Source organism: Myotis lucifugus, unplaced genomic scaffold (assembly GCF_000147115.1).
Source record: "Myotis lucifugus unplaced genomic scaffold, Myoluc2.0 scaffold_7, whole genome shotgun sequence".
NCBI classification, from domain to species: domain Eukaryota; kingdom Metazoa; phylum Chordata; class Mammalia; order Chiroptera; family Vespertilionidae; genus Myotis; species Myotis lucifugus.
Window position 1 is genome coordinate 10,627,182 of NW_005871055.1, and position 25,397 is coordinate 10,652,578.

Consider the following 25,397-nt stretch of genomic DNA (forward strand, 5'->3'; position numbering starts at 1 on the left):
AATTTGCATATCGCCCTGATTAGCCTATGGGAAGCGTGTCGGAGGTACAGTTAATTACCATGTTTGTCTATTATTAGATAGGACTAGAGCAGGGGTGGGCAAACTTTTTGACTCGAGGGCCACAATGGGTTCTTAAACTGTACCGGAGGGCCGGAACAAAAGCATGGATGGAGTGTTTGTGTGAACTAATATAAATTCAAAGTAAACATCATTACATAAAAGGGTACGGTCTTTTTTTTTTTTTTTTTTAGTTTTATTCATTTCAAACAGGCCGGATCCGGCCCGGGGGCCGTAGTTTGCCCACGGCTGGACTAGAGGCCCGGTGCACAAAAATTTGTGCACTGCCGAAAGGGGGGGGGTGTCCCTCAGCTCCACTTGTGCCCTCTCACAGTCTGGGACCCCTCGGGAGATAATGACCTGCTGGCTTAGGCCTGCTTCCAGGTGGCAGAGGGCAAGCCCAATCCCTAGGGCTCAGAGCAGGGCCGAATGGGGAGTTGGGGCGCCTCCCCGTGTCATGCACAGAGCAGGGAGGATGGGAGGTTGCGATGCCACCCCTAGTCATGCTTAGGGTAGTGCCGATTGGGGGGTTGGGGTGCCGCCCCCTGTCACCCACAGAGCAGGGCTGATCAGGGGGTTGGGGCACTCCACCCCGTCACACACAGAGCAGGGCCCATGGGGGGGTTGGGGCGCCGCACCCTGTCACACACAGAGCAGGGCTGATCAGGGGGTTGGGGAGCTCCCCCCTATCAGGCACAGAGCAGGGCTGATCAGGGGGTTGGGGTGCCTTCCCCTGTCACGAACAGAGCAGGGCGGATAGGGAGGTTGTGGCCCCGCCCCCTGTCACACACAGAGCCGCAGGGCGATCAGGGGGTTTGGGCTCTGCCCCCTGTCACGCTGCTCCAGGGGCCAGGAGGCTTCGCTGCTCTGCTGATCCCGGTGCTGGGAGGCTCTGCTGATCCCGGTGCCAGGAGGCCTCACGGCTCCGCTGATCCTGGGGCGTGAGGCCTCGTGGCTCTGCTGATCCCGGTGCTGGGAGGCATATTACCCTTTTACTATATAGGATAGAGGCCTGGTGCACGGGTGGGGGCCGGCTGGTTTGCCCTGAAGGGTGTCCTGAATCAGGGTGGGGGTCCCACTTGGGTGCCTGGCCAGCCTGAATGAGGGGATGATGGCTGTTTGCAGCTGGTCACACCCCCTTCAGGGTGGGGATCCCCACTGGGGTGCCTGGCTAGCCTGGGTGAGGGGATGATGGCTGTTTGCAGCTGGTCACACCCCCTTCAGGGTGGGCGTCCCCCCTGGGGTGCGTGGCCAGTCTGGGTGAGGGGCTCCTGAGGGCCGTTTTCAGGCTGGCGGGCGACTGAAGCTCCAAACCTCTCCTTTTTTTCTTTTTTTTTTTATTCTTGGATTTATTTACCTTCTATGGCTGTCACTAGAACTGAGAGCCGGCTTTCTCTCTGAGGCTCGGCTCCAGCTCTGAGACCTCGGCTGCTGAAAGCAGGTATCTGGTTTGTTTGGGTTCTATAATCGAAACACTGTTTCAACTCCAGCTCTGAGGCCCGGCTTGCTGAAAGCAGGTTTCTGGGGTTTTGTTTAGCTTCTATAATTGCAACAATGTTTCTTAAACTGCAAGCTCAGAGGCCAGCAAGGCAGGCACAATGAATACAGTTTGCAGATCAAAAATACTGTTTTGACTAGTGGCTGGTTGACTCCATAGATGTAAATAAAACCCATGGATACAGAGGGCTGACTGTATTTATTGAAAAAATTCCACATATATATAAGTGGACGCATGCAGTTCAAACCCATTTGTTTAAGGGTCAACTGTATACCATCTTTTTTATTATTTAAATTTCTTTAAAAGACAACTGGCTGTTTAACCAAACATAATGACAAAGTAGCATGATGTTCATAACACTATATATGTAAAATTTATATGTATGACAATAATAGTATAAATGCCAAGAGGTAGAGAGAAATGGAAGTATACTATTGTCAGGTTCTTATGCTATACATAAAGTGGTATAATATCACTTGAAGGAAGACTATAAGTTAAAGATATATACTACTAGCTCTAACACAACCAATAAAATAACAAATCAAAATGTTAGAGCTTCTAAGCCAACCAAAGCGATAAAACAGAATCATATGATAGTTCTCAGTTACTCATGGAAAAAACAGTAAGAGGGAAAAGGGGAAAGAACAGATGGGAAAATAGAAAACTAGTAGTAAGATGATAAATTTAAACCTAACAAGTTATCAGTAATCACATTAAATGTGTATGGTCTAAAGCCCATTAAAAGGCAGAGGCCATCAGATATTGTGAAAAAGGGAGACCCAAATATAAACTACCTACAAGAAATGCATTTGAGTTATAATAACAAATAGGTTAAAAGTAAAATGATGGAAGAAGATAAACCATGCAAACACTAGTCAAAAGAAATCTGGAGTGGAGCAGCTCTGTTAATATTAGTCAAAGTAGATTTCAGAGCAAAGAATATTACCAGAGATAAAGGAGATCATTTCACAATGATAAAGTGCTCAATCCCTCAGGAGGACATAGCAATCCTAAATGTTTTTGCACCAATAAACATAGCTATGAATTTTTAAAGTAAAACCTGATACAGCCCTAGCCAGTTTGGCTCAGTGGATAGAGCATCGGCCTGCGGACTGAGGGGTCCCAGGTTCAATTCTGGTCAGAAGCACATGCCCAGGTAGTGGGCTCAATCCCCAGTGAGGGGTGTACAGGAGGCAGCTGATCAATGGTTCTCTCTCATCATTGATGCTTCTATCTCTCTCTCCCTCTCCCTTCCTCTCTGAAATCAATAAAAATAATAGATAGATAGATAGATAGATAGATAGATAGATAGATAATAAAAATGTTTTAAAAAACATATAACTTTAGGAGGAAAAATAGGCACATTCACAATTATAGTCGAACTTTATACTTCTCTCTCAAGAATTGATTGAACATATCAATAATTGATAGAATAAACATTCAGGAAGTCAATAAGTTATAGAAGATTTGAACAACACATCAGTGTTTTCATTGACATCTGTGGGACATCCCATTTAACTGAAACAAAATATACATTCTTTTCAAATGTGCATAGAACGTTTCAAGGTAGGCCATATTCTGGGCCATAGATAAGTCTCAATAAATTTGGAAGACTTCAAGCCTTGCAGGGTATGTTCTTTGATCAAAATGGAATTAAAGTAGAATCAATAATAGATCTCTGGAAAATCCCCAATACCAAGGAAGCTAATAATCCACATCTAAATAATCCATGGGGTACAGAAAAAAATCATAAGAGAAATCAGAAAGTATTTTGTACTGAGTGAATATGAAAACACAATGTATCAGAATTCACGGGATGCTGCTAAAGGGGAAATTTATAGCACTAAACACCCATGTTAGAAGAGAAGAGGGTCTCAAAGCAGTGACCTCAGCTTCTACATCAAGAAACCAGACAGAGAAGAAAAAAAGGAAACCTAAGCTGAAGCAGAAGAGAGATCATATCAGAAGTTCATGAAATAGAAGGCAGAAAATAGAGAAAAGTCAATGACACCAAAAGCTGTGGAATTTTTTGTTTGTCTGATTTTTGTTTTCTCAAATCAATACATGGCTTTTATTGCATCTTTAAAATATCACAATAGCCCTGGCCACTGTGGTTCAGTGGTTAGAGTGTCAGCCCAGGCTCCGAAGGGTTGCTAGTTTGATTCCTGGCCAAGGGCGTGTCCCTGGGTTGCAGTTTTAATACCCAGCCCCTGTTGGGTGTATACAGAAGGCAGCCAATCGATGTGTCTCTCTCACATTGATCTCTCCTCTCCTCTCCTATCTCTCTTTCTCTCTCTCTCCCCCTCCCTTCCACTCTCTCTAAAAATCAATAGAAAAATATCCTCCAGTGAGGATTAACAAAATATATATATCACAAATAAGTCTGAGGAATCATTTGGCATCTTGCTGGTGCTGTAGCCGGACAACTTAGATCTTATTCATCAGCCTACTGAACTGTTCCTTTTTCAGAAATGTACATATCATCCAAAAATTTTCTGATATCCTTGTTTTTAACTGTTGTAGCTTGCTCAATCAATACAGCTGAATTTCATACAAGTTCAGTGTTGTTTCCTTCAAGTATTAACTCTTCTTTCTGGGCTTGAGAGACTGACCAAGCAATGCCTGACCTCATCTGAACCCTGTGGTTATACATATTTTTCACCCAAGAAATTTCTTATTTCAACAAGAGAACCATTCTCCTGAATAACAATGTTGATGGGGAAGTGACCATACACAGACCTCATCTTGTAACGGAAGACCATGATCATGTTCTGTCCATGACTGCAGATAGTGCGAATGGTGGCCAGTTCCTTTCTGTTTGCCCACCATTTGTCAATCCGAAGTCTCTTCTTTTTCCTTCCAAGGAGACTGAGTTCTACATTGATGTGATTGAAGTCCCTCTGGAGGGTGCCTCTGGGGCCCTTCACCATAACTGTATATCCCTTCAGAGTGATGGTGACATTTTCTGAAATGTAGACAGTTGGATTGCTCAGAATGGTTTTCATCCTCGCAGTAGATGAGGCAAAGCTAAGCTGTGTTTTGTTTTTGTTTTGAGAAGATCAATAAAGTGATAAATCTCTAGTCAGACTTACCAGAGAGATAGAGACAATGCAAGTTACCAATATTAGGAATGAGAGAAGTGATATTATTATAGATTCTAGAGATATTTAAAGGAAAATAAGGAATATTATGAACAACTTTATGCTAATAAATTTTACAACTTACATGAAATGAACAAATCTTTGAAAGTACAAACGGCTAGTCACTCAAGAAGAAATAGATAATCCTAATAGTCCTATATCTAGTAAAGAAATTGACTCTATGATTAAAATCTTCCCACAAGGTAAACTCCTGGTCCAGATGGCTTTACTGGTGAACTTTGCCAAACAAGGAAGAAACAATACAAACTCTGAGAAATTGAAGAAATAAAAGACTTTTTAACTCATTTTATGAATTCAGCATTTTCAGATACTAAAACTAAACAGAGACAGTTTAAGAAATCTGCAGACCAACATCCCCCATGAAAATAGATGTAAGAAATCTAACCAAAATGTTAGCAAATCAAATTCATCTATATATAAAAAGGATAGTACATCACAACCAAGTGAGGTTTTCCCAGGTTTATACCCAAAGAAATGAAAACAGGGACTCAAACAGATATTTGTATACCCATGTGCATAGCAGCATTATTCATAATATCCAAACGGTGGAAGAAAAGGTGCTGCATACATATAAAGGAATTTTGACATGCACTACAACATGGATGAATCTTGAAGACTTATGCTAAGTGAAATAAGCCAGTCACAAAAAAACAAATACGGTGTGATACTACTTATATGAGGTAGTAGTCAAACTTGTTAAGGCAGGAAGTAGAATGGTGGTTGCCAGGGGTTGGGGGAAGGTAAATGGGAAATTAGTGCTTAATGGGTACAGAGTTTCTATTTGGGAATATGAGAAAGTTCTGGAGAGTGGATGGTGGTAATGTTTATACAATAATGTAAATGTATTTAATGCCACAGCATTGTACACTCAAAAATGGTTAAAATGGTAAATTTTATGTTTTATTTAACTACAATAAAAAAGAGATTGCATATATAAAATTTCTTAGTACAATACCTGAAACATAGTTCATCAGTGCATAAATATTAATTCCTCTCAAATAAGGTAGAGGGGGAACTAGTGTTGACAAAGATGTGGAAAAATTGGGACCCTTTTACACTGCTGGTGGGAATGTAAAATGGTGTAGCCACTTTGGTAAATAGTTTGTCAGTTTCTGAAAGAGTTAAAAATAGAGTTACCTTGTAACATAGTATTTATACTCCTAGTTATACAGGGGTTGGCAAAAGTAGGTTTATAGTTGTTCGTAATAAATAATACAGTGATTAATAAGTAATAATACAAGAATAAACTCTGTTTCGTGTACTTACAACTGTAAACTACTTTTGCCCACTCCTGTATACTCAAGAGAATTGAAAGCCTGTATTCACACAAAAACTTGTACACAAATATTCATAGCAACATTATTCATAATAGCCAAAAAGTGAAAACAGCCTAAATTTTCATCAGTGGATGAATGGATAAATAAAATGTGGTATATTGATATAATGAATTATTATTTGGCCATAAAAATAGGAATGAAGTACTGATATGCTATAACATGGATGAACTTGAAATCATGCTAATAGAAAGAAAGTAAAACACAAAAGACCACACATTGTATGATTGCATCTATATGAAATAATAAAACAGGAAAATCCATAGAGACAGGAAGTAAATTAATGGTTTTCCAGATATGGGAGAAGGGGAATTTGAGGATATGGGTTTATTTTAGAGCTGAGGGTGATGTTCTGGAAAATTTTTCATGATGACTATACAACATTGTGAATATACTCCAGACCGCTGAATGGTTTAAATGGCAAATTCTATATTATGTGAAATTTATCTCAATAAATATTTTTTAAATCAATCAGTGATACCAAAACCAAAGACATTGCAAGAAAGGAAGACTACAGTCCCAGTATCTCACAAGAACTTAGATGTAAAATCCTCAAAAAAACACTAGTAAATTCAATAATATATAAAGAGAATTATGTACCATGACCAAGTAGGATTTATTCCAGATATTCAAGGCTGGTTCAGCATTTGAAAATTAGTGTAATCCATTCCATCAAAAGGCTAAAGAAGAAAAAATCATATGATCATATCAACTGATGCAGAAAAAGCATTTGATAAAATCTGACATCCGTTCATGATAAAAAACACACAAAACAAACAAAAAACAACTTTCAGCAAATTACGAATAGAGAGAAACTTCCTCAACTTGATAAGGAGACATGGACAAAAAACCCACATACTTGTGAGAAACTAGATGCTTTCCCTTCAAATCAGGATCAAGGCAAAGATGTCCTTTCTCACCACTGCCATTCAAGAAGTATGGGCTTCAAGCCCAGGTTTCTGAAGCTTAATGTTATGTATGACCTTTAAAGGATTTCTTTTTGAATAAAAGAATTCTGTCACCCTAAAAAGAGTATGTGTGGGGGGTTGTTTTTTGTTTCTTTTTCAGAGTCATAACCTGACACAGAGAAAGAAAACCAACTTGGCCGAGAGACTAGGTTTTAATTCCAGCTCCGTCACTCATTGGTTGTCTACCTTTGAACAAGTCACTGAACTCCTCTTTCTCCTCTGTCACATGATGGCAGCTCAGAGGGCTAACATCCCCGCTTCCCCCCACCCCCCTTATCTTGTGGGCCACTGTCATCCCCTTGGACTTAGAAAGTAATAAATAGGAGGTCAAAGGTCCCTTCATGAGAAAAAGGGGCAAAGTGCTGGGAGCCATGTTCTGCCTAAAAGAGACGCAGGTACACTTGGACCCATTAGAGCAGTGGTTGCCAACCAGTGGTCCATGAGGTCCGAAAGGTTGGCGTCCGCTGCATTAGAGAGTTTGCTTTTATCCCATTGTTGGTGGAACTTAATTAGACATCTGATGACACAGACATGACAAATCTTCAGAGTTTCTCCAGGAAGTCACTCTTTTAGTTAAAGATGTTTTTTCTTGATTGTGGCTGATACTCTGAAAGGCAGACATTTACTGTAGAGAAGTTGTAATATTGCTTCTATACCTTTTTTGTATCCCTTTGATTCTCATGATTCAAATACCAAATTTTAAAACATCAGGCATTTGGTGAAATGACTGTCCTGTGGGTATTCACTCTGGTTCTGAGTGTATTGTTGGGAGTCAATCTGAAAGGCCATCTTGCCAAGGCCAAGTAATGTCTGTAAAATGAGGCAACCCCCCACTCTTGCAGGGTCACTATAACCGAGATAATGGATTTAAGTACCTGGTACTTGTTAGACACACAGAAACTGGCAGCTGATCAGAATGGGAAACTGCTGTCTTCTCCGTCACTGCATCACACCTGTGATCAGTCTGCTCTGCTCACCAGACTGGACCCAGCAGGCCCAGGTTCCAGGATGTTCATCTCCGTTTATTCCAGTCAGCTCTGTTCAGTGGCCACAGCCCCCTCTTCCTTACCCCCTGGGATTGTATATTAAGAAGAAAGCGAATATTTTACTGATTTTATTTGGTAATTGTGAAGCCACTAGACCTTGACCAAAATACTGAACTGTATTGTGCCTCAGTTCCCCAGGGAGATGGAGTAAATGACATGAGTGGTTTCTTCTAACTCTGAAGTTGTGCGGTGCAATAATTCTATGATGTTGTTGCTCTTGTGTATGAGCAACCCTAGGAAATATGTTCTCATCACATATATGTACTTTGACATAAGGGATATTTCATTCACTTTTATTTAGCACTTGGGCCTAATTCTGCCCTCCATTCCAAGTGTTTGATTTCTTACAGACAGTTGATCTAGAACCTTGTTGTAGATTTATAAGCCAGACTTCATCTATAAGAGCTCGGATGTGCCCCTTTACAGTGGCATGCCCTCACCGCAGCTGAGAACCCCTTTCCTACCTGTGCTAGCTTGTTTGGGAGGGGAGAAGAGAACGATGCATCTCTGTGGGCCATGCTTTACCAGCCTCCTTTAGGATACTTTATGGGTTGTTTTCTTGCCTCTTGGTTTTCAGCACATCAGAGCAGAGTGACGATGATCCTGTTTGTCCTGGAGCTGGAGTGGGTGCTGAGCACGGGACAAGACAAGCAGTTTGCCTGGCACTGCTCTGAGAGTGGGCAACGCCTGGGAGGTTATCGCACCAGTGCTGTGGCCTCGGGCCTGCAGTATCCTTTGCTGGAGAAAATTCCTTGGTGGGAACTTAGCTGCTGACTTATTTCTTTCAAGAAAATTTGGGGGATGTGCAACGTGAAAGTTTTTTTATTTGCTAACTTACCCTGCTGATTAAGATACTCATAGACTTTTCTAATGAACAATTCCTCATGTAGGAGGAGTAAAGTGAGCTTATTTCACCTAAAATAAGTAGATTGTGGTCTACTATGATCCAAAGCCTGACATCTAGTTAGAACACAGCCCAGATTGTGAGTCTCAGCTGTCACCAGCAATTGCAAAACATGAGGATAAAACCATCACTGAAATACAGTCTTTTATTTTTGTACAGAACTAATTTACACATAGATACTAAGGTTGTGAACATGCCCATTGGTGCCTGGCATAAAAACCACAGTATTCCTATTCATTTAAAAATATTTGAGAGGCTACCGTGCCAGGACTTGAGTAGGTCAGCTGGTATCTACAGGCTTTGTTCCAGGTCCAAGTCTTTTCCAGGATATGTAGAATGGTATTATTTCTATCTCCCAAGTCTCCAGGAGCCATGTGCTCAGTGTGAACACCTGCTAATGCTGAGTAATCCTCACATCTGGCCTCCAGCAAGCACAGGCTTAATAAGTTTGGATAATGCTACTGTTGCAAGGACCCTGCCTTTGATTTAAAAGATGCAGAACTCTCTTCACCTTCTGGCAAATAAGCAAATAGGTGGGAACAGATCACTTGTCAGCCAAAGTAGGAAGAAATAGTAAGATTTGCTTTCAGATTTTTCACCTTATTTGTAAACCTGCTTATTCAGCAATTCTCAACAGTCTGAAGAAATACTTTACTGTTTCTTTGCAGTAGCTGTATTTTTGTGTGTATGGGATAATGTCACTTTTTTTTTCCTCACTGGAAGGACAAGATGAAGAAATTAAGAATGGCTTTTGTAGAATGTTGTAAAATGGCAAATTACCAAGAAGACCAGAAGCAAGGACAGTAAGAAATGAAGAGCAGAATCAACTTTCCTTTGAGAGGGTGGTACCACCTGTTAATAAAAGAAATTCCAAAGTTTACTTTTTAAAGTAAATGAATTGGCATGAATTCTCTTGCCAGTACATTAATGATTTCTTATAGCGTTAGAGCTGAAAGAGCCTGAGACCGTCCAGTCCAATGCCTCATTTCCCAGATGAGTCAGCTGAAGCCCAGGAATCGTCATGGGCCCTATGTGTGGCCACCCAGCTAGGATGTAGGAAAATCACCGCTAGAACCTAGATTCTGCTTGGACTGCTGTTTTTCCCCATCATACTGCATTACTCTTTTGAGAACAGAACTAATGGCAGCAATGTAATTTGTTCTTAATATGCTGCCTTCTCTATTACTAGCCACACCTAGTGATTTATCATCTATATCACTAACCAAACCAAGGAGTAGAGAAATATAAAGATCTTGCCCTTAAGAAGTTTTTTTATTGGTTTTAGAGAGAGAGGGAGGGGAAAGGAAAGAGAAACATCGATGTGAGAGAGAAACATCTATCCACTGCCTCCTTTACACCCCCTATTGGGGATTGAGCTGCAACCTGACTGGGAATCAGTACAGGGGATGATGCTCAACCAAGCCACTCCGGCCAGGGCGAGTTTACTTTTTAAACTATTTGAAAATGAAACACAAAAACACAGAGTTAAACTTGACTTGACTTTGGTAGTTTTTGTCCCTTGTTTTTCAACTGTTTCCTTTGGCCACAGCCATGTGGTTTTATCAAGCAAAGTGTGTGTGTGTGTGTGTGTGAGAGAGAGAGAGAGAGAGAGAGAGAGAGAGAGAGAGAGAGAGAGAAAGAGAGAGAGAGAGAGAGAGAGAGAGAGAGAGAGCCTGTGGCTTCATTTCCCAGTATCCACGACTATCCAGTCTAATCTTGCTATTAAGGTGGAGGGGAATTGCAGTACTACAGACAGACAGGCCCTTGGAGAAGATTCCGTTACCTCCATTAGCTCTGCCTCTCTAGCTCCAATTTTGGAGCCACAGTGCCAGCCAGCTCTTACTCCTAGGAGCATATACATTCCTGATAATTTTCCAGTGCTGCACATTGATGGCATACAGTGCTGCCCTTGCCAGAGTCTCTCTTTTAGGCCTCTTAGTGGAGAGTAAATATGCAATGAAGTAGAGGAATAAAGGAAGACAGAGACTGACCAGTTTACAAATTGAATTCTTTCTGAATAACCTCAAAATCTTTGATTGTGTTGGCTAAAGATCTGAATCTTCAGATATTAAACAGTCTAAATAATAATAATAATGCAGAGAAGGATAGAAAAAGAATAATTACATTTGCAGTCCCTGAGGGCTTATATAGTGTTTCTATTTAAGGTTACTTTGTTCACCATGAATACAGTAAGGTAAAGTAAAAACAAAAAAGAACTAATTCTCAATTTTCATAGTGTTGAAACTAAAGGCTCAGAGAGGCCCAGGTAGCTTATGTGACTCTCCGAGGTCACATAACTGTTACCTGAGAACCAGGAATAGAATTTGAGTTTGGTAATCTTTTAGCTACTTCTCTGTATAACCGGATACTGTAGAATGGAGCTATTTCTCAGAAGTCCCATGGCAGTTGAAGTAAGGAAATAGAACTGTTTCCCTCCCCACTTCATAGTCCATAAATTTGTCAATACTCTATCCAGCCTCACCTTTCAGTCCTGTCATTTGGCCTTTTTTTTAAATCATATTTTCCACAAAATAATTCAGATATTCTTCATTTTAACATTCTGTTCATGTCGGAGATATTTTCAAGATGTCACCCTACATAGTGAAATGCCTTTCCACCAAGTAGTCTCTTAGATCTGTTCCTATTCTGGGAACGAGTACTGAGAAGCTATTAAGGTTATCTTGGTTTTCATATTTCCTCATGTCATATTTAATGCCAATCACTCTGGCTTTGAGGTTGTACTATAATTTTATTTCAGCCCTCTTCCAAATAGCTTTTGTTGAGTGGGACTCTTATAAACTCTTAGGTTTTGTTTGTCTTTTAAACAATATATTCATTATATTTCAATAAATTGCTTTTTTTTAATGCTCTTATTGTCCCACCTTTGGCCAGTAAGAGCCCCATCATATTGGTTCCTGTGTCTTTTTTTTTCTTGATAAATAAAACCAAACGTTTATTTACACCAAAGAATTCCAACACTGGATCTGTTACAGATGAAGGACAAAGTATTATATATACACACACAACAAGGGGTGGCAGGGCTGTAACGAGTATAGTTTTCCCACATTTACAGGTCTACCATTTCAGTTTTAGTGGAGACAGTGGTTCTGCTCCTACCTCTCAGGTACATTGACAAGACTGAGGGGCAGGTCTTCTCACTGGATGGCATGTGAGGAAAGGGGAAGGTAGGAGGAAAATAAGGTAGAAAGCTTAAAACTGAAGTAGTGTGGCCACACCTTTCACTAGCTCTTAAAGCATTGTTAACATGAAACCTACATAGACATTTTTCTTTTGTAAAAAGCAATTAAGTTTACCCAGCAGCTAAGTGAATTCAAAATGGCCAAGTCAAAGAAAATTAAAAAAGATTTTGCCTTCCCCCTCTTCCCAGCTATAGAGCATATTGGGAGATGAAAGGAGAGAGGACCAAGGTAAAGAGCCTGGGAGGGAAGGTTATTGAAGTTTTCAACTAAAGTGAAACTAAACTTATAAGTGATTTGGATTTAGAGTTAGGCCAATAAGACATGATTCATCCCTGTGTCTTTTTTATATCCCCATAGCTTCTGATCGTTTCCTTGCTTTTTGGCACAACTGTCTTAAGTTCATCTTGTACCTTCCCATTCCACTCCTGCAATCAGCCACTTCTTTTAGTGAGGAATAGTATTTAGAGATAGTTAGAAAATATATGTATATTTTTTTAAATAATAAATTATCAGCGCATATAATATTTCAAAATAATAATAGTAATATTGTAATAACAAGACTACTGGATGAGGTTTTAGATTTCTTTGCATTTCTCATTGTCCTTAAATATGCTCTACAAAGGATGCACAGTCAAAATGCTGTGCTTTGAAGTCACTTGAAATAATTGTGTTAACTACGTGGTTATATCACCAATTTGATAATTAGGTTCATTCATTTTACAATATTGTCAATTTGGGGGATTTTTTAATTTTATAAATATTTTTAATGTGTAAAAGTATTACAAGATTATAAAATGGAAACTCTATAACAAGAGTAAAGTCTCATTCTCATTTCTGCCCCCTCAACTTGTTTCTCCCTTCTCCATAGGCAGCCATTTTTGTTAGATCTTGATTTATCCTTCCAGGGTTTTCTTTTCTAAATATGAGCACACATACACTTATATTTATATTTTCTCCCTTTTTTACACAAAGGTAGTAAAACATATAACCCCCCCCTCCCCCCTTAATAATATATCCTGAAAGTTACTCCATGTCAGTTTGCTTATGGAGGTCTTTTTTTCCTCCCTCTGCATGGATATGTCATAGTTAAATTAATAAGTCCCAGTTTCATGGGCTTTTGGGTTGTTTTCAAACTTCAGTTGTTACCATAATGCAGAGTGAATAGCCTCCGTCATGTGTCTTGTATTTTTGCCAGTGTATTCCCGGACAGATCTCTAGAGGCAGGATTATTGCTAGGCATTATCAACCAGGAAATCTCACTAGAGACTCAGCACCTTCGACTTGTACTGGTCACATAGGCAGCCTCTGCGTGGCATGTACCAAACTTTCAGACTCTCACAAGGAAAGTGGGTGTTTGTCATAAACCATATTGTTTGTGCATTTAAGGCACAGTTAGCCACTCTTGTCTGTTAGTGGCGGAAACCCTCCTAAAATCCAAGTTCCCAGATGCCATGTCAGCCTTTTAGACAACCTTTCAAAGGATAGCAGTCAGACCTGCTAGATTAATGCGTTTTTGCATAGCAACATTTTCATTTCTTGAACTATTCATATATTTTCCCCATTTTTCTATTAGGCTTATGGTTTTTTTCTTGATTGCTCTTTTTATATATTAGAGATTTGGGCCTTTTGTGACTTAATTTGCAAATATGTTTTTTTTCAATTGGTCTTTTAGCTTTACTTATTGCATTTGTTTGTTGTTTGTGTTTTTGATAGTAATAGCTTTTTCCACTAGGGTTATAAAGGAACTCTTCCATCTAGACCTTTCATATTTTTTTAATTTTTTACATTGAGATCTCTAATTCATATGGATTTGTCCTGGTATATAATGTGAAATACAAATCCTATTTAATTTTTCCAAATGACTATTCAGTTTGTGTCAGTATCCTTTTTAAAAAAAAAAAAAATCCATCTTTATTAGTTGAAGAGCCACCTTCAGTAGACATGTAATAAATTTCTCTATGCTTTTAGGTCTGTTTCTAGACTTTCTGTTCTGTTCCAGTGGTCCATTTGTCAATTATGCATCTGTGCCACACTTTTAATTAAAGAAATTTTATAACACGTTTTAATATCTGATAGGGCTAGCTTTCCCCATCACATGCCATATTACTGTTATTTTCAGAATATTTCTGGCTTTTCTTGCTTATTTTTCTTTAGAATCAACATATCTAACTCTAGGAAGAAAACATGTTGATATTTTTATAGGAATTATATTAAATTTATAAATTCATGTGAGAATTGACATCTTTATCATGTTGAGTCTTACTGTCCATTAATACTGTGTTTTCATTTTGTTATGTCCACTTTTGTATCTTTCTTACATTTATTGTTTTTATAAATCCCTCCACTCATTTGAGAAAAATCCTTAATGCTTATATGATAGATTCGATGTTGAAACCCGGCATGTGTTTATTGGTGACCATTCAGGCCAAGTAACCATCCTCAAACTGGAGCAAGAAAACTGCACCCTGGTCACAACATTCAGAGGACATACAGGTGGGACTGAAAGCAAAATCCATGTGCCACTTGCTCTTTCAGGGAGCTTGCACGTGCTGCATGTTCTGGTTTCAGATAAGATGTGAATGTGACAGGGTATACTTTGGGCTTATACAAAGATACACATGATACACTTAACTGATTTCAGAATGGTTCATTAGAATATAATGTCAAAAATTTTCACCATCAATACAAACAAAAGAGGACTCAATCTATTTTGAAAATGTTAGCGATTTGGTTCTTTGTCATATTGCCCCAGAGAGAGCCAGTGTTGGCACATGTTAATGAGACATTGTTTGAGACTATGTGGCAACTGCAGAAACCCCCGAAAGCCAAAAGGACAGCTGCCTCAGTCTGTCCTTGCCATCATTGGATCTAGGAGATGGCGGGCAAGACTGACTCCCACTTCCAAGACAAGTGAAATGAAAAATATGTTCATCATGGGTAACCAGGTTGTATGAAAAGGTAAAAGTTCTTCTTTAACTTCCCTTCCTTTTGGGCTCTTTCCCGTTTAAAACCCAAGACTCCCTTTATGTTACTAGCCTGCTCAGAGTCATTTAAACAAGGTAATGTAAAATATACACACAGCCTTTGGAAGTCTTGAATAGGTGATGATGATTAATTTTTTACTAGTATTTTTAATGTGTGATGTTAACCTTGGAAAATAAGTCACTGCCTGTTTTCATGGTTTTTAATGGGCTTTATCTTCTGCAGATTACACCCCGTGGTTGAGTACACAGCAAGGTTAATATTGAGTTTAGGCATCATATAAGAACAAAAGTAGGTGAATGAGGGTGTAAAAAGGGATAGTACCTAGGTCATAAGGGATTTCCTAAAGGGAAAAAAAGGAATGGGAGAAAATTGAACCCAGAGAAAAAGATTCTTAAAAGATCATCTGAATTATCTCTACATTTGGGAGGAAAGATACACAGAAACATATCCCCTGTGGCTAGGACTCAGTTCTCTCTGATTGGATTACTCTTTTTAGCCACTTATGCCCTGGCCAATCCTGGCCTGGTAGGGTCCAGAACTCTCCCACCTCAGGAATCTTAAACTTCTATGTTTCACTGCTAACTTCAATCTCCTAATCTTTTGCTTCCCTAAACCCTTATTCCAACTCCACTTGCTCTTCCCCTTGTTGAGAAGTCCGCTCCTTGATCCCTCATTGCCCTATGTTTCCAGCCCATCTTTTCTTCCTTCCCAGTGTAGCCCTTTTAGCCATGTGCTTCCCAACATGCTCAGCTCAGGGCCCCTTTGTTCTTCCTCTGTAAATTTTGTCCATGGTTCACTCCCTATCCACGCTCTCTCCTTGTGCTGTCAGCCACTGACTGGGTCAGGACCCAGCTGCAAGTTATGCTGGGAGTCTTAGCCCATCATCACAGGTGCGGATTCATCATCCCAGTGCAGAGTCAGGAACTGCCTCTTAACCCCTGCACGTGATTACTGATCCTCAGTACACTCCTGCCATTCCCTTAACAGCTTTCTCAGACCTTCCCCACTCTCCCTCAGCCCCCACTGCCTCCCATTCCAGCCGCTTCCTTCAAAGAAAAATAGATGTTATCAGATAGAAGCTTTAAAAAAATATTTTTTTTCCCACCCATTTTCTCCCCAACAAACTTTTCTACCCGCTCCTTCTCTTCTGCCTGGAGCAGGAGCCTGCTGTCCTCTGGCCCTAGGCTCAGTCTCCTCAGGGTCTCAGCACCAAAGTCATTCCCTTCTCTCCCCTTTGACTAACTCACTCTTCTCAATTTATTAACATGCTAAGGTTTCTTGCCTCTCTGATAAAAACAAACAAAAATCCTCTCAGTCCATGTCCTGTTGTAGCAATGTCTTTAATAGCAATGTTTTTTCTCTTCTTTAAAAATTGTGGTAAACTATACCTAATCTTAAGTTTACAATTTTAATCATTTTTTACTGTGCAGTTCAATGGCATTAAATACATCCACACTTTTTTGCAACTATCACCCCACCATCTATGTACAGAACATTTTTCATCTTGCAAAATGGAAACTTTGTACCCATTAAACACTAACTCCCCTCTTTCCCCCAGGCCCTGGCAAACACCATGCTGCTTTCTGTTGTCTATGAATTTGACTACTACCATTCCTCCTGTGAATAGAATCATAGTATTTGTTTTCTGACTGGCTTATTTCATTTAGCATAATCTTCATGTTATAGCAAACAGCAATGCTTTAAAAGAATATCCTTTTCCTAGCTGCTTCAAATTCTTCATCTCCCATTTCCTTTCCAGCCACCTGTAATTTGGCTGTCTCAGCACTCCACTCAAACTGCTCTCCCCAAGGTAGCCAGCCAATGGCCTGCTGTTTGCTAAGTCCAGTGGACATGGTTTAAACTATGCCCTACTTAAACCTTTCAGCGGCAGCATTTTACGTTGCGATTCCTTCCTGCGTGTAACTGGCCTCCTTTGGCTTCTGTGACACGTGCTGTCTTCCAGTTTTCTTCTGCATCTCCAACTGCTCTTTCTCATCTCCTTTGTGTCTCTGTGGTTTCTGCCCTGGACCCTTGTCTCTTTACACCTGTGAGCTCTCTGGTTGATCTCAGGCACTATTCTCAGTCACCGAATTAAAAGGCACAGTCACTGTCCTAAAATTTCTTACAGCCCAGTGAGAGAGACAAAAGCTAAACCAGTAATTCTAGTGCCTGGTGGCAAGGACAGTGGGGAAGCAGGCCCTAAGTGTCTCCAAGAACCAAGAATGGGCACCAGCTTGGATGCAAGTGGGAGTTAGTCAGGGAAGGCCTCCCCAGGGAAGGTGTGGTTTGAGTTTAGATCTTTGGGGGAGGAGTACTAGTAAGTGTTGAATTCATGGAAAAGTAAGAACAATCTAGGCAGGAAAAAAATCCGCATGGTCCAAGGCATGGAGATTTGCAAGAGTGTGGCTCTCTTGGGAACACCTACTAACTCTTTTGGGCTCGAACTCTGAGTATGAAGTAGGGGCAGCCAGAAAGGAAGTGAGAGTCAGTTCAGATCATTGAGGGCATGTCAGTGAGACACCATTAAAGAGGTATTTGGGGTTTTTTGTTTTATTGATTTTAGAGAGAGGAAGGGAGAGAGAGAGAAACATCTCTTTGTTCCAGTTATTTATGCATTCATCGGTTGCTTCTTGTATGGACCATTAAAGAGTTTTTAAAAGCAAATATGTTCATTTGATCAAATTTAAAAGATTGTTCTGACAGTGAGTAGAGAGTGTAATTGGAAAGCTAGTACCTGGAAGTGTGGTAATGTGAAAGCAAGGAGTGGATGGACCTAAGGTAAAAATTTAGGTGGTGAACTCAGCAGCCATAATGGGCGGGCCAACTCCCAGATTTGGTTTAGGTGGAGGTGGTGTTAAGCCTGACCTTTTGGCTCTTTAGTAGTTAGGTGTTCACCATATGGTAGCTGATAGGAGTGCTCTGAATTCTGTATTGCTGCCTTCAGGTCAGAAAAAAGGTAAGTAGCTGCTGCTTACTGCTATATGGTGAACCAGATGTGGCCCAAGGGTTTCATGTATTGCGAGTTAGTTCTAATATAAAATGGTACCTTGACAATGTATCTTTTTTTAAAAAATATATTTTATTGATTTTTTACAGAGAGAAAGGGAGAGGGATAGAGAGTTAGAAACATTGATGAGAGAGAAACATCGATCAGCTGCCTCCTGCACACTCCCTACTGGGTATGTGCCCGCAACCAAGGTACATGCCCTTGACCGGAATCGAACCTGGGACCCTTGAGTCCGCAGGCCGACGCTCTATCCACTGAGAATAACTGGTTAGGGCTTGACATTGTATCTTGTCTTTCTCAAAATGTTTAAAGCATTTTCATATGATTTTATCATGAGGTGTCTTTGAGGAAGGCAGAATATGGCCCCAGAAGGTCACTAACTAACATGAAGGCAAATGTAGCAGGTCACATATTTAACTTGCTGTTATTCCTGAACAGTAGTATCTACCCATTGCCAGTCTGGCTATAGCACAACTCATTTAAAGCTAGGATGTCTAAGAAAGTCCATGGTGGTCCAAACATGTTACCGAGTTCCTCCTATGTAGTAGGCCCATTTTGGCCCCTCACAGGTCCCAAACTCAGGCAGACACAATTCTGGAAAAGGGGGTTTTGTAAAGATTTATTTAATCTCCTCCCTCCCCTATCCCACAAACAAAGACCTTAAGATGAACCCAGATCCATTATAAAGTGATCTTGGAGTTCTTGTCAGTCCAGATCCAAACTCAGAAGCAGACAAGTTTTTGGTACGTGTGCCGAGCCATAACATTCCCCCGTCACTCTGTTATAGTACAGAAGATCATAAAAATGTGGGTTGTGATGGAATCAGCCTAATAGTCATACTCAGAGGCTCTGACATAGCATTTACTAATCTAAGGGGACTTAAGAAACTAGTTTTATGTTCTTATGCTTCCTCTGCTGGTTTTATTTCTAGACTCTAGAGCTAAATGCCAAGTATTGTAGTGTTTTGCTATTTCTGCAGAAATTAGAATATTTTTCTACCAAAAAGTCATACACTGACTTGAAGAAAGGGGAAAATATCAGATTTTGACCATTCATAGTATCAATTAATATTTCTTTTACTTCTTAGAAATTTTTTTATTAGTATAAACATATTAGAAACGGGAAAGCTTAAATGTAAATCTGCCAAGCATACTAATTAATGAAAAATTAAATACAAACTTTTTCATTAACTGCTAGGAGACTTATTCAAAGTGGAAAGGTAACTCTAACAAATAACAAAAACAAGGAAAGACATAGTTCAGTACAAATATGGAGATTCAAATAATTGAAAACATAATTTTTGTTTACAATGAAGACTTTCAATCAATCTAGTTTATATAAAGTGTAATAGATGGATATTTTCATCAAGAGTCTCTATTTGGCCCTGGCCGGTTTGGCTCAGTGGATAGAGCGATGGCCTGCGGACTGAAGGGTCCCAGGTTCGATTCTGGTCAGGGGCATGTACCTTGGTTGCGGGCACATCCCCAGTGGGGGGCGTGCAGGAGGCAGCTGATCGATGTTTCTCTCTCATCGATGTTTCTAACTCTCTATCCCTCTCCCTTCCTCTCTGTAAAAAATCAATAAAATATATTTTTTTTAAAAAGAGTCTCTATTTGATGAATGCTGGGTTACATAGGTGAAAACAAGCATAATGTTTAGTTTAGCCAACTTCCAGTCATGGGATATAAGCGTTAAACCAATACTTGCAGATAATCAAACATGAGTGTAGCAAGTGCTGTGGAGCCTGGATGCCATGCATAAGCTGCATTGGGAGACAACAACAAGAGAGCCTCTCCTTGTCCAGAGAGTTAAAGAGAAGCTTTCGAGGAAGTGGTGCATAAATGACACCCTAATGAAAAAGAGGAGATCCAGGTGGTACGAATATTCCAGGCCCCAAATGTGTGAAACAAGTGTGATGCCTGGCATGGGAAAGTGTGAACAGCTGCATGAAGTCAAATGGCCTGTGTGGAGAGCCAGGGGAGAGGAGTACAGGCTGACCTTTCAGGCAACGTTAAAAACCTCAGACATTGTTCACAGGCAGTGGGAAACCAGTGACGAAGGGTGAGCAGGGTGGTAACAGGTTCCATTTTAACAAGTCTCTGGCAGCAGTGGGTAGTGGATGGAGTGAGGACAAGAATGGATGTGAGAAGACTGTTTAGAAAGAAAGCAACTGCTGGTGTTCCTAGAAAAGGTGACCTTTGTTTGGACTTAGGGTGGCAGTGGGCGTGGAAAAAAGAGGGATTCAATTTAGGAATCTGTTTAGGAACCTGGCAGGCTCAGGGGAGACCTACACCACGGCCTTAAAAACTCAGAGGCCTAGAGTAACCACATAAGATGGTCTGAAATTAAAACATCCTAACTAAAAGCAGTGCATGGTGGGTAGTCATGTCATAGGCCAGTTTTTTTCCCTAACAAAAGTCAATCTTTGCCTTAAAAAAAAAAATCTGTTTAGGAGATGCGGATTCAGCAGCACTTGGCAATTGCAGTAGGAGTGGCTCCAGGTGTCTATCTGGAGCACGTGGGTGGACAGTGATGTTATTTACTGAGACTGGGAATATTTGAGGTAGAACAGGTCTGGGAGAGAATATCGCGGTGCTTTAATCTGGACATGACCAAGAGATGCCCTGGGGGCAAGGAGACAGCTGGATGTCCATTTGTGGGTCTCAGGAGGAAGGTGTAGCTTAGAGATAGAGTACATTTAGCTTTACCAAAACACTCATCACTTCAACCTAGAGCGAAAAGGTCAACTGTTTCATTCAAGAGGCTTCATGGTCTGAGGACTTACTTAGATGACTCTGCTTTAGGCACATTTAGCCTACATACCTTCACCTTGCATAGTGTGACTAGACGCTCAAGTGCGGTACCAGTCATGTACTAGTGAAGAGAGACCAGTGAGTTTCTAGCCCTGATTTTTACAGCACTCCACATAGTCTAGCTTTTGTAAGATTGGTTGTAAAAGTCCCCCCAAAATTTTGTTCACTAAGCATTTTGGTAACATGTATTAAATTTTTTTAAATGTTTATACTCTTTGTCTGGTAACACATTTGGTAATCTCTTTTAACTAGTCAGAAATGTGAACAGAGTTCTATGTTTAAAAATATTCATCTTAGCAAAATTTATAAAGGTAAAAGTTGAAAAAAATCTAACAATAAGTGAGCTAAATTAAGGTATGTCTATGTGTTGGGATATTATGCAGCCATTAAAAATTACATTTAGCCCTAACCGGTTTGGCTCAGTGGATAGAGCGTCGGCCTGCGGACTCAAGGGTCCCAGGTTCGATTCCGGTCAAGGGCATGTACCTTGGCTGCAGGCACATCCCCAATAGGGGGCATGTAGGAGGCAGCTGACCGAGGTTTCTCGCTCATCGATGTTTCTAACTGTCTATCCCTCTCCCTTCCTCTCTGTAAAAGGTCAATAAAATATATTTTTTTAAAAATTACATTTATGAGAGTATATAATAGTACAGATAAATTTTATAATGATTAAATACTTTTATTTTAAAAATAAATTTATTTATGTTAAAAATTATTCTGTAGGTCATATGGTGGAGGTCAAAGGCAGGGAGAAGCATATAATAAAACCTTGAAGGGGAGCGGAAAGGTGGAAGAAAAGATTTCTGTGATTTAAAGCATCACAAACCCTGGAAACCCACAACCATTGCAGCCCCTGGCTCTCATTCTCCTAGTTGGGGGGCAAGGAGGATGGCCTGGGTGTGGGACTGAGCAGAGGTACATGTGCCTGCATTACTGTGCAGCGCAGGCTGGCTGAATGAAAGTGGATGCCTTCCCCTGCTGCCAAACGTGTTGGGTAGAAAGGACTGTTCATCAGGAAGCTCTGTCTGCTGATCGATGCAAGAACCCACCTGGGAAGGAAGAGACTGTTCCCAGCCACATTTCTCTCCATCGGTCTGTGCCCCTTCCATGGCTCTTAGTGCGCTGCCTTCCTGCTGGGCCCCAACTCCCAGGCTCTGCTGAATGTCTCTGTAGTGATGCTTTATTACTCTGGTTTATTTTCCTCCCATTCCTTTCTCCCATCCACTCAACAGGAGTAAACATTTATGGAGCACCTACTGTGTACCAGGCACTATGCTTGAGTACAAAGATACAGAACCTAAAGTTTATGGGAACATATTTATAATCCATTAAAGTTAGCTACAGTGGGTGAGTGTGACAATAAAACGTGCACAGAGGTGGCAAGCTCACCTAGATTAGAGAGGGGGGTTGGGAGAAGGCTTCCTGCAGGAGAGGACACCTGAGCTGCACCTTGAATGAGGAGAAAAAGGTACTTGGATGATAAAAGGTAGTACCAACACTCCAGGCAGAGGGAGTAGCCACATGTCCCTGAGTGAATGGCTCCACCAAACACAACGTGCATGTCCTTCTTGTTCTCAGAGCTAATCCCATCGTCTTATCATTGTACATTTCTCTTGGCATTAAGTCTGAGTTTTATTTGATTTGATTATATCCACAGAGCTTAGCACAGGGCCTACCGTATAGAAGATGATCAACCCATGCTTTTGGAACTAACATGAAATGAATGCTGTGGTTTACAATTTATAAGCCAACCTCCAATGGACACTATGGTTAGGACATGTACATAGAGCTTGGATGGGACCCTGCAGTTATTTGTTTCCCTCAGTCTCCTTCTATTGCCTGTCTTTTAGCTTTTCCTTTCATCTTCTCCACTCTTATTAAAGAGTGGTATAATACTCTGAGCCTTGGGAGGATGCTGAGTATACCCTCACTTGTTTTAGCCTAATTATCTTTTTTTTTCTCTTCCTAACTCTGTGTTATGAAGAACTCCCCTTCTCAGCTCTGGCCCCTTACAGCCTAATGCAATGTGGAAAAGTTAGAGGTCGAACTTGTTTCTAAAACTTTAATTGATCTCATAATGGCTGGGAGAGCAGTATGAGATGCTCTGAGGGAACAAGCTAGTCACTGCCTGAGGGCTGGCTCAACAAAGGATACTGTCATAGAGATGGTATAGATGAGGTCTCCTGCACTATAATAATAGCTAACATTTATTGAGTGTTTCCCATGTACTGGGCACTATTCTGTGTCCTTATAATATATTAACTTACTTAATCTCAACAAAATTATCATCCCCGATTTACAAAGCAAACTTCTGAGGCACAAAAACATTGAATAACTTGCCCTTGTCACATACTTAAAGACAGAGCTGGAATTTGAGCCCAGAATCTGATTCTAGAGCTTGTGTACTTAGATACCATAGCCAAGTGTCCAATTTCTTCATCATAAACTATCCACGTCCTATAGTCACCAACAAAGAAGGCCAGAGGGCCTTATGGTGCAGTTTTTGTAGATGTGGATGTATGTTGGAAGAAGTTGCAAGGTATTTATCATGTGGCACTTAGTAAGTTCTTTTTAAGTGTTTCCATGTTTTTTCTGATAGGATGAAAAACCTGTCTAAATCTTTAAGTCAAATAAGCCTTTCTAACCATTCTTTTTATCGATGACCACCACTATTTAAATCTGACATGCTGCCTTAGAGAGCCTGGGTTACCCATTTTATATGTAATCTTAGTCTGTCTGGGCTGCCTTCACAGACTACTATAGGCTGGGTGGCTTATGAACAAATATATTTATTTATCACAGTTCTGAAAACTTGGGAGTCCAAGATTAATGTGCTGGCAGATTTAGTGTTTGATGGGGCCCAGGTCCTGGTCTATAGACTGCTGCCTTCTCACTCTAACCTCACTTAGCAGAAAGGAGTGAGAAATCTGTCTGGGGTCTCTTTCATAAGGGCACTACTCTTACCATTCTTCAGGGCCCCATCCTTATGACCTAAACACTTCCAAATATTGAGGATTAGGTTTCAACATAAGAATTTGGGGCGGGGGGCAAGCATGTTATATAGGGGAAATCATGCATTTGTCATCTTTCTCTTTTCTATCCCCTTAATCCTAGTGGCTTAACCAGTCAAGCAAGACCATCTCCAGAGCTTCTCCTTCAGATGAGCATTTCCTGACTTAAAAGGTGTGAGTAATAGAATAGATGAAGGCTATCATTTAAACAACACTGGTTAGACAGAAAAAGAGATGTCATATGACTGTTTTATATGCTAAAAACAAAGCAAAGAACATTCATTCATGTACTTATTCCTTCATTCAGTCGTTTGCTCATTTGTCTGAGCTTATTGAGTACTTACTATGCAAGGTAGAATTCTAGGTCTAGGGATACTATGGTGAATAAGCCAAAACCAGCCCTCCTAGAGCTTATATTATGTTGGGGCAACAAACAATAAATAAATATATATTGTTATGCCAAGGAAAAATAAAAGGAGAGAGGTAGGAGTGGTGAAGGAAGATCTCTCTGAAGGAGGTGACATTTGAGCAAGGACTTGTGTTAAATGAGAGAATGAGCCAGTGGTAATCTAGGACAGTGGTCGGCAAACTGCGGCTCGCAAGCCACATGCGGCTCTTTGGCCCCTTGAGTGTGGCCACGAAGTTTCAATCGCACTGTCCATGCGCGCCCGCACGCACGTGGTGTTTTGTGGAAGAGCCACACTCAAGGGGCCGCAGTTTGCCGACCACTGATCTAGGGAAAGATCACAAGCAGAGGCAACAAATTGCAAAGACCAGAGCGGGAATGAATCTGGCACGCTACAGGAACAGCAGGCAGGGCAGTGTGACTCGAATGGAGTGAGTAAGGTGGAGGAGGGGAAGCCCCACGACAGGAGCTAGATCATGAAAGGCCATGGACAGTGGTATGGGAACAGGAGTGATTGGAGCAAGGGGTGTCAGAATCTACTTTGTTCTTCAGTGATCACTTTGGGTACCGGATAGAGAGTGGACAACAGGAAGAGGAGTGGAAGCAAAGAAACCTTATAGGAGGCTATTATAATAGTCATAGGTTTGTTTTGTTTTATTTTTACTTTTCATTTTGAAATAACTTTTGACCCATATTCCCCAAATGTTAACATCTTTGAATATTACAGTATAAATATTAAAATCAGGAAATTAACATTGATACAATACTATTCTCTAATCCACAGACCTTATCCCCAGTTCTCCAGTTAACACACTAATATCCTCTTTCTGGTTTAGAATCCAACCCTGGACCACACACTGCATTTGGTTATAATGTCTTCTTAGTTATCTTTAACCTGGAACACTTCTTTAGTCTTTCCTTGTCTTTTAAGACCTTGGCATTTTTGAGTACTAGCTAGAATGCGTCTCCCTTGTAGAATGTTCCTTCATTTGAGTTTGTTTGATGTT

At 40.5% G+C, this 25,397-nt stretch overlaps 1 protein-coding gene and 1 pseudogene across 3 annotated transcripts in view; one reads left to right on the forward strand and one right to left on the reverse strand.

Annotated features, from left to right (window-relative positions):
• WDFY2 (WD repeat and FYVE domain containing 2) overlaps positions 1 to 25,397 on the forward strand; it is a 223,281-nt gene that overhangs the window by 165,879 nt on the left and 32,005 nt on the right. For all 3 annotated transcript variants that reach the window (XM_006083563.3, XM_014449351.2, XM_023748796.1), the window contains 2 exons: positions 8,642 to 8,792; positions 14,549 to 14,661. In XM_006083563.3, coding sequence (XP_006083625.1) covers positions 8,642 to 8,792; positions 14,549 to 14,661 — 264 coding nt within the window. The remainder of the gene's footprint in view (positions 1 to 8,641; positions 8,793 to 14,548; positions 14,662 to 25,397) is intronic.
• Positions 3,990 to 4,560, reverse strand: LOC106695358 (annotated as a pseudogene).